General features: G+C 39.0%; 1 protein-coding gene across 1 annotated transcript; it reads right to left on the bottom strand.

Moving 5' to 3' along the window:
* Positions 1–497: 497 nt before the first annotated feature.
* On the bottom strand, positions 498–1,433 carry LOC142748470 (olfactory receptor 11L1-like). The gene has a single exon (XM_075855562.1). It carries the CDS (start codon positions 1,431–1,433, stop codon positions 498–500), a length of 936 nt encoding a protein of 311 aa, XP_075711677.1.
* Between the last annotated feature and the right edge of the window lie 9,159 nt (positions 1,434–10,592).

Here is a 10,592-nt window from a genome sequence, read left to right as displayed (position 1 = left end):
CATTAATGTGGTTTCATTTGTTCCAAGGGCAACATATCAGCTCAGTGGTTAGCACTCTTACCCTGCAGCTTGGGATTGAATCCAACCATGGACAACATGTGAATGGAGTTTGTATGTTCTCACCGCTTTCGAAACTGTTTCCACGGGGTCCTCTGGTTTCCTCCTAAACCCCAGAAACATACTGTAAGGTGAATTGGCTTGTGATGAAACTAGCCGTAGTATGCGTCTGAGACAAAGACTAATGTGTATGGTGAGTGATAAAATATTAGTGCTATCTAAGCAATTGGAAATACATTAGTAAATAAAGCCATAAGAAATAGACCTTAGTGGCAAGTGACAAAGTCATTTACAAACAAAGTTGCTTTTGGCTGGACCCTTGGGGTCTTATTTTTGTTTCAAAGCCTGGACAAACCGGAGGATCCTCTGATACTCTGATGGGACAGTTCAACCCTGTCTTCAGGTAGAAACTCGGTAATATAGAAATGATTATAAATGATTTACCAGAACACACGCTTATGAATAGTTTCTTGTATGGCTTTTCTGATGTCTTCATTTCTCAGACTGTATATAATGGGGTTTATGAAAGGAGTAAACACAGTGTAGAGCAGGGATAGGATCTTACTCATGGTGACTGTTAGACCTTTTGTTGGTACAACATAAACACTGAATAAAGTCCAGTAGAAGATGGAGACCACAGTCAGGTGGGAGCTACAGGTTGAGAAAGCTTTCTGTCTACCGGTACTGGATGGGATCCTTAAGATTGCTAAAATGATATTAGTATAAGAAATTACAATGATTGTGGTTGGAATTATTACAAAGGGAATGCTGAGTAAATAAACCTCTAAATTAACTATGAAAGTATCAGAACAGGCGAGTTCTAGTAAGGGGACAAAGTCACAGAATAAATGGTCAATGATATTTGGTCCACAAAAATTTAGATTTGCTGTCTTTATAATCTGAATTAAAATAATGGAAAATCCAAACAACCAGCAGATGACGACCAATCTCACACAATAATCACTTGTCATTATAGAGATGTAACGGAGGGGATTACAGATGGCCAAATATCTGTCATAAGACATCACTGTGAGGAGAAGACATTCAAATGCTTCTGAGGCATAGAAGAAATAAAACTGGGTAATGCAGTCATTAAAAGAGATGGTTCCCCCGTTATTCAGTATAATATGGAGCATGTTGGGGACAATGTCTGTCGGTAACAAGATGTCATTGATGGACAGTTGTGAGATGAAGAAATACATTGGAGTGTGGAGGTTCTTGCTGGTGGACACCAGGGTGATGATCAGGAGATTCCCACATATTATCAGGCAATAAACCACAAGAAACAGACAGAATAGTAATAGTCTTGAACCTTGACTGACTTGAAATCCTCTGAGGAAAAACATTGTGACCTCCGTCTTGTTGTTCTCCGCCATCTGGACCAAGAATGAAGTTATATCTGTGTTAAAGAGGACCTGTCACTAGATCATATAACTCAATATGGATTATTGACGTGTATAGCGCTATCTCCCTGATTCCAGCTCCGTTTTGTTCTTTTTCCTGGACCACCCCTGTTCTAGAGATATTGGCCACAGTTTTGTTGGCTCCCTATATGCTAATTTGCTGTAGTTAGCCAATGAGGTGGAGCTAGTTACCTTACCTCTGATGCTGAACAATCAGCATGAGACAGCTTGAGGGTAGTTTACACCCTGTTCGCTAAAACAGCAAATTATCTCAAAGCGAGGTAACGAAACACTGGGGCATATCTCTGGAACAGGGGGGTCCAGAAAAAAAAGATAGTGCTGGAATCAGGGAGACAATGACGGGTCCTCTTTTAAAACAAAAAATAAATATATAACACATATTTCATTATATAGTATAGCTCTATATCATTACCTTTAACTCCTTACAGTGACTTTATATCATTACATTATTCCATATCACTATCACTACCTGTACAGCACTTTGGAAAACATGAGCGCTTTATAAGCAACAGAATATCCATATTATGAGTAAATTGCTCATGATATGAAGGTACAATAATAAGTATATACTGAGTAGTCATGAGTTTATGGCTTGTCATTGATAAAACCTACAGATGTAGCCGTCTTTATTTTGACTTTTAAAGGGAAGGTGTAACGAAAATTGTTTTTTTATATGTTAGTGCTTTTAGTATGTCATTAAAATAAATTTTATTTATTTGTGTTTTTGTGTTGTACTTTTTTCTTTCTTTTACTTCTCTATCGGGGCTGCCATTTTTTTTCATCTCTGTATGTGTTGATTAACGACACATACAGAGAGGAAATACGACACATACATAGTTACATAGAGAATGCGAACGGGAGCCGTTCCATTCACTATAGCGTACGCCGTCTGTGTGGGAACGGCGCTTGCGCTGCTCCCATACAGTCCAAAAGGAAGGTCTTTGGCAGAGCGACATCCGGCACCATTTTCATGTGGACCGGAAGCCGCGGCCGGACAGTAAGATGACTACTTCCAGTTGCAACTTCCGTCTATATATTCAGAAGCAAGGACTAGGAGCGGAGGCAGCGAGCAGGTAAGTTATGTTTGTGTATGTGATGTGTGTGTGTGTATGTTCGTGTTATACTGTCTGATTAACACTGTATCTAATCCTCCTACACTGTGCATTTGCTCAAAAAATGGCGGCACAGTGTAGGAGGTTTGAACATTCAACCCCCTCCTTTCTCCTGGCACTAGAAAGGATAAAGGAGGGGGGATTGTTTGAGCACACTAGAGTTAGTGTGTCTTCTCCAATTTTGCAGCATAAAGCAATGAGGTTGCTTTACCACAAGCCAATACTGCAATTTTGGGAATTGCTCCCTCGAGTGACCAGCACATGGAAATGTTATAAATTAGAATCTAATTTATAATATTTCCTGACTTGTAAAATAATTAAAAAAATTAGAACAATGTGTAATCATTTATATACTAACAGTTTAACTAAAAAATATATATATATATTTCTAGCGACACATTCCCTTTAACACATTAAATACACAGTGGCGAGATCCTTTATCTTGACTTTTTCAATTACTTTTCAATGGTATTTGCTGTGTGATATCATGCTGCAGCAAGTTATCAGAGTCAAGATAAGGATGGCCACATCTGTACACTGAAAAAGTATTTAAAGAAGTAAAAATAATATTTTCCTGACATTTTTGCAAAAAAAATTAAATAAAAATTGTGGCAAAAATCATGGCAAAACTGTGGTAAAAACGATACCACTATAACTCACCAGAGCTCCTATGTTCATGTTTTCTGCTTTCCTGTTAGTTGATTTTGTCTCTTCCTTTGTTTAGCCCAACCGCTTGTTTACTCCAGTAAAATATACTGTATATAATAGAATGTATAAAAATGAAAAACACAAGAAGTGAACAATAAAAGAACAAACAAATTATATATATATATATATATATTTGGTATACTCATATTCATAATAATTAATAGAATAAATTGCACAACACGTGCATGATAATTGGCGGAAACATTGTTTTTTGCAATTTAATGCATTTTCCCTCAGAAAGTAACTTGAATGTTTAATACATTTAAAATCTACCTTTGCAAAAAACAAGACCTCACACGATTACATTGATGAAAATAATTTTACTGATCTTTAATTCTAAAATCAGCGACATCATTAAGGGGCTAATATGCACTAAAGATACCCGAATTATTCACCTTCTATACTTACATGAGACATAAATTCAACATCTACAATAGAAACAAGTGACATTTTACCAGTATAGTTGATAGTGTGACTTTTTGGAGGATAAGGAAATTTAGAAGATGCTGATAAAGGAGCACTGTGCCTGCTTTACAGCCCCCTTTATTACTACTACTACTATTATTATTATTATTATTTTGCTATCTTCACTCCTAGTGTTAAAGAGGTTGACTCATGAAGACAACCCCTGTTAGAGTGGTTCCCATTCTGGTGGACTCTGAAATGCCTGTCTGGCCGAGGCAAAATTGTCTATTTGCCAGGAGTGCTGAAAGTCAGATCTGCATCGATCAGCGGCTTTAAACTGAAAGGGGTTGCCTTTTATAATCCCTTCAAGTAGAGTAAAACAACTGTAGCCATCATATAAAACAAAGTATAGAAATAAATCTACAATGCCACCTCTGATTAATCTATTTTTGAGCTGATGAAAATGTCGAAAGTATATAATATATTAATATAGTTAAACAGATAAGGTAAGGTAACCTAAACCTGGAAAGAAAGAAAGAAAGAAAGAAAGAAAGAAAGAAAGAAAGAAAGAAAGAAAGAAAGAAAGAAAGAAAGAAAGAAAGAAAGAAAGAAAGAAAGAAAGAAAGAAAGAATCCTGTATAATGTTTTCTTATTTATTGTTACATTTCAGTTACTCACGTCAGGTATTTCTTTGTTCTTGATCCTTCTTTTCAGATGAATGTTTCTTCTCGTTGCTCTCGGTTCTCTGGGGTGAATGATGACAATGTTAGACAGCGGCAGCGTCATCTTCTATGGCCGTCAGACACATGAATGTGAAGTGTTACCTGTGGATATTTATGTACGTAGTGAAGACCAGGTGCCGGGTATAGGAACTCCCGGGAGATCTTTCAGCTCTTGTCTTATTAGTCTCCAGTGTTCCGGTCAATAGAGGAATATAAAAATAAATCTATAAATCATTATCATCTCCTGAGAATCCCCGAGTCATTTCTTTCTATTATAAGAAGATATAAAACATGTAGTTATACGTTACATCCTGTGGAGATGAGAAATATAACATCAAGAAGAAAATGGAGAAGTCGTACTGATGATTAATAACAACGTTTTTACTGCTGAAGGATTGTAATATTGTTCCACCAAGTAATACAACAGATTTAGAGGGGCGATCTCAACATGAAGACCCGTTTACTTTCTGAAGCTGGCCGGGTGATTAGGTCCAGCTTTAGGAGTTCTCCCTATAAGAGTGTGGGGGAGAATCCCCAGGAAGTTAGGGGTTAATTTGTGATCTGCCGGAAGGGTTTATTAAATTTAATAAATAATATATTTAAATAAGTATTTTGTTTTACTTTCCAAGGTGGCGTTTACCAAAAAGAAAGTCATATCATGTTGTCTAAAAATGCAAACCTGTGCTGTGTTTGCACTGTAAGGTTTATTTGCTTTTGGCAAAATGATGGTCGGCTGCGCTATAACAACGCCAGGACATTGCGGCGTGGCTACGTGATGACCTGACGCTTAGGAAGCCACCTAATGTATATTAGGGTCAGTGTTCATACCTGTTATTGTTCAGCGTGGGCAGAGCCATTGAGAGATCTGATGTGAAAGACTTCTGGTAGGCTGCTGTAGTGGTCCTGGTGTGGTCTAGGAGCTGAGTTATGGCTGACGGAGAAAAGCCTCCCAGCTCCATCGGAGAATGGCTGTGTGGTGTGTGGGTGATGGGCAGGACCCTCCCTAAAAGGAAGGAGCCTTCCCACTTGTGACATTGAGAGGGGATCAGATCAGCATGCAGGTCAACAAGGTTAACATGTCAGTAACATGGATATCTTGCCCACAAACGTAATGTCTTGCTTGATGCCTCCAGGAGATCTGACCCTGGAAATATTGCAGAATTTAACAGAAAAGGAAAATGTCTCACCAGTCCCAGCATTGCATGGGTGCTCCCTCCGTTCTATATGGCAGTAACATAAATATCTTGCCCACAAGCGGAATGTCTCGCTTGAAGTCTCTAACTGATCCAAACCAGGTCCCAGGGTTGCATTGCAAGAATGTGCAAAAGATTCACAGAAACAGAAAATGGCTCACCAGTCCCAGTATAACATGGGTACTCCATCAGTTGCATATGTCAGCTGTGTTGAAATCTTGTCTACAGACGTAAGAGTAGTCCTCAGACTTTACTGTCATAGAGGAGGGGGGATACTGACCAGAGAGAGGATTTTTAGCACAACCACCATGATGGTGCAGGCAGGATAAAAGTGCCCAGCAAACCAGGAGGAAGCCTTTTTCACCCACAGTAAAAAAAAAGGTGGCAGGACAGTTGCGGCCTACATTCAACACAGCAGAGGATGCGTCAAGAGCACCAGCGGCAGCCAGACGAGTGAAGCGCTAATCTCTACCTCTTGTCACGAATATAAATGTATTTATTAAAGTGCAACCCCACCACTGCTACCAATTGTTTTACAATAAATTCAAAGATTGTGCAAATAAATAGGTTCACACACGATCAGTAAGTGAATAGATATAATTTACTTAAGTGCAGAAGATACAAATACAAATAAGATCAAAAGATACAAAGAAGTAAGTAAACAGAGAAAACATAAGCAAATTATATCTATTCACTTAGGCCTCTTTCACATCTGCGTCAGGGCTCCGTTCCGATGTTCCGTCTGAGCTTTCCGTCAGAACGGAGCCCTGACTGACACAAACGGTAACCAAAGGTTTGATTTCTATGGTGATGGATCCGGTGCCAATGGTTTCCGTTTGTCTCAGTTGTGCAGGGGTTTCATCGGGTTTCGTTAGCGTAGTCGCTATTCCATTTGTTTCAGTTAGGGCTCCGTTTCGACGGAAAGCTCAAACGTAACATCGGAACGGAGCCCTGAAGCAGATGTGAACGAAGACTTACTGATATTTGAATTCGTTGTAAGACAATTGGTAGTAGCGTTAGGATTGCGCTTGAATAAATAAGTTTATATTAGTGTAAAGAGGGAGAGAGTAGTGATTTTCAGGCACTCACTGGGTTGATTGTTTAGTTCCAGACCCTGGACCCCTAAAACACAGGAATGTAAGTGTATGGAAGGGCATTTTGCAATAAGGGAAATTATGACAGCGCACGCACGGATATACGCAAAGTTCGAGGTAAAGGAACAAAGCTATACTCAATGCAAGTACTTTGCTGCACAGGGAAGGTTTATAAGCTGGATCTCACTTTAAATAGGCCGCCAGGCCTGACATCAGTGGCTCGAACCGGGTGCCATGGCAAACCAAAATGGCACCCAGTTCGGAAGCAGAAAGTGGAGGCAATGAGCAGGAGGACCATGCTGAAGCGAGGAGGGGGTAAGTGGGCTGCTTAGTAACCTGACATGGCCAGTGGCTGTAGGCAGGAGACACGTGGCCACCAGAGGTGACTCGCCATTGGAACAGGGAGAGGAGAGTAAGAGTGCACCCTCTTAGGGCCATTCCCGGAAGGCATTCTGGGAGACTTCAGAGTATGTGAGTGAAATTGATGGCTAAATTGTGGTGCATGAACGTCCTCCTTTAGAATTAAAATTCTCTCTACAGGACCCTATCCCACCCAATTACTCTCTTACAGTCCAGAATGTCTATGACTTCAAAGTCAGCAGAAGATTCAAGAGTGGAGGCAGGAGTCTTGACTTTTAAATAAAATCAATTGATGACAAGGGGCCGGAGAAGAGAAATGTGAAAACAGTTGGGAATCTAGAGACAAGGAGACAACTTAAGGTGATGAGAACCTTGATTGATTTTCTTGAGTATAATGTTCCAAGGAAGCGTAGAGCAAGTTTATAGAACAGAACTCTAGGCCATATATTTTTTGTGGAAAGACAGACTCTATCTCCAGGAAGTATTATGGGCCTCGGGCTATGATGTTTGTCAGCAGATCTATTTTGGTCTTAGCAGCAACAATCTGACAGCTCCTATAGACCTCTTTACAAATATTATGAAAATCCTTACAGACATCTATGACCGCTGATACCTGAGACTGCACCGTGACTGGAAGAGTAATGACTGGTCATCGACCATTGACGGTTTGACTGGGAGATTTACCAGATGACGCGAAGACACGATTATTGTGATTATCGGGCTTAGATCTGGCCAAAAGTAGCATTTCCAACCAATTATCTTAAGAGACGTTGGCATAAGTATAAAGAAATTGCTTGTGGACCTTATTGATCCATTCTGTCTGAACATTACTCTGAGGGGGTAGATATCATTTTTTTATTAACTTTTATTAACTTTTTTTTGGGGGGGGATATAGAAAGAAACCCTGAAATTCCACCATAGTTCTATGTGTTTTACATTCACAACGTTCACTGTGCAGAATAAATAACACGTTACCTTTATTCTATGGGGCGGTACAATTACGGTCATACCACATATGTAGAGGTTTTTTATGTTTTACTACTTTTGCACAATAAAAACGCTTTTGAACTAAAATTATTTGTTTTTGCATCTTCGCTTTCCAATAGCCGTAATTTTTTTATTTTTCCGTCAATGTAGTGATATGAGGGCTTGTTTTTTGGGGAGGAAGCATAGCTTTTTATTGGTACTGTTTTGGGACACATGTGACTTATTAATTAACTTTTATTATGACTTTTGTGAGGGGCAATGGAAAAAATTGCAATTTTGGCATTGTTTTTTGAAGGTTTTTTTGTGTTGTTTACCTTGTGGTTTAAATTACACATTACCTTTATTGTTTGGGTCATTACGGTCACAGCAACACTGTGTATATGTGTAGTTTTGTTTTGTTTTTTTACACTTTTACTAAATAAAACGACTTTTTATGGAAAAAATTTGTTTTTTTATTGTCATTTTTATTCATAATTTTTATTTCACATCTATTACTTATTTTGTTAGTCCCACTAGGAAACTTTACTATGCGATCTTCAGATCGCTGCTATAATGCATTGGTATACAGTATAAATCTGATAGCCAATCTATTAGGACGAGCAGATGTTTGGAGGCGTTCAGCCCTCACATTTTTTGCCGTTTTTCTGGGCGTTTACAAATGGGATTTGTTAAATCTCATCCACTTTGCTGCTGCTGTATTCTGCTGCATTTTTTCCGTCCACAATTCTGGAAAGAAAATACACAGAAATTCTGCTACATGTGGATGAGCGCTGAGACTTCTTGTGCTACTTATTGTTTTTAACTCTTGAGTTACAGAAGCAGTCCAAGTGAGTTGAGTTACATGCAATCTTGTGGACTGCAGCTGTCACTGAAGAGTTAAAGGTTTTTTTTTTTTAGTTAAACAGTTAGTGTATAAGTGATTAAACATTGTTCTAATTTTTTAAATTTTTTCACAAGTCAGGAAATATTATAAATTAGATTCTAATTTATAACATTTCCCAGTGCTGGTCACTAGATGGAGCAATTCCCAAAATTGCAGCATTGGCTTTATGCTGCAAAATTTGAGAATACACACTCGCTCTAGTAAGCTCACAGAATCCCCCCTACTTTATCCTGGCTAGTGCCAGGAGAAAGGAGGGGATTGAACGGTCAAACCTCCTACACTGTGTGTCGCCATTTTTTGAGCTAACACACAGTGTAGTAGGTTTACATACAGTAGTAAACACACACTAAAACACGAACATACATAGAGATAACTTACCTGCTCCTGCCGCCGTCGCTCCCTCTTGTCCGTTCAAGTGCACAAGTCAGGAAGCCGCGACCGGAAGTAGTAATCTTACTGTCCGGCCGCGGCTTCCGGTCCACAAGAAAATGGCGCCGGACGTCGCTCGGCCGAAGACCTTCAATTTGGACTGTGTGGGAGCGGCGCATGTGCCGTTCCCACACAGACGGCGTACAGCATAGTGGATGGAACGGGCCCCGTTCGCATTCACTATGGGGCTGTATGTACCGTATTCCATGTCTGTATGTGTCGTTAATCGACACATACAGAGATGGAAAAAAAAATGGCTGCCCCCATAGACAAGAAAAAGTGAAAAAAATAAAAAAAGTAAAACACAAACACACAAATAAATATTTTTTTTTTTAATAAAACACTAAAAGCAAATTGATATAAAAAAAATTTTTTTTGCGACACTTGTCCTTTAAAAATAATTCAGTAGCTCTACTAAAAGTCTCAATCGCGCTCTGGCCTTAATTGAGTTTCTCTGTCATCTGATGTGCAGATTGTTTACTCTGCCCTTGTACTTGAGGCTATAAAGAGGGAGGGGGTTTGAGCAGTATATTGGACTAAGCTTAGGTGTAGATGATCTGGAGATTGGGTAAGTATTGCAGGAATAATGTAGTTCTTGGTATTTTTTTCTATGGAAATGGTTAATTTTTTTTGCAGAATTTTATACAAAATTTTTTTTTTATTTATTTTTTAAAATCTGTGAATAAGACCCCAAGCACATGACTGTTAAAATTGTCTGCAATTATGGACCCATTCACCTCTATTGTCCATGGACGCCTTCCCGTTTATTTACGGGAAGGTGTCTGGGCTGTATATGTGTCCTGTCATTTGCTTTTTACGGACCGTGCTCCCATACTTTGCGTGGGAGCATGGGCCAAAAATGTATGTGGTATCTCCCAATCTTTAATTGTTATGATTTTAGTTGTTAACTTTTTAATTCAGTAATATTTTACTGTAAATATAAATTAATATTTTTAAGTGTAATTTTTTTTTTTTCAGGAATAGACACATGATGACTATTAACCTACTTAGATTTATCATATTAGTAAGCCTATGTTGCCGCCAGACTCTATCACAGGTGAGTTAAAGGGTAACTAAACTCTCAGAAAACTTCTGGCATGTCGGGTATTGACCTGTGGGGGTCCAAGGACTAAGACCCCCACTGAACGCTAAAGCTAAGCGGCAGAAGCACTACGGTGGGTGCTGAGTCACTTGGTTTCTGATTGGCTTTTCTTGGAA

The sequence above is a fragment of the Rhinoderma darwinii genome, chromosome 3, assembly GCF_050947455.1.
Source record: "Rhinoderma darwinii isolate aRhiDar2 chromosome 3, aRhiDar2.hap1, whole genome shotgun sequence".
NCBI lineage: Eukaryota > Metazoa > Chordata > Amphibia > Anura > Rhinodermatidae > Rhinoderma > Rhinoderma darwinii.
This window is presented reverse-complemented; position numbering and strand designations above follow the sequence as displayed.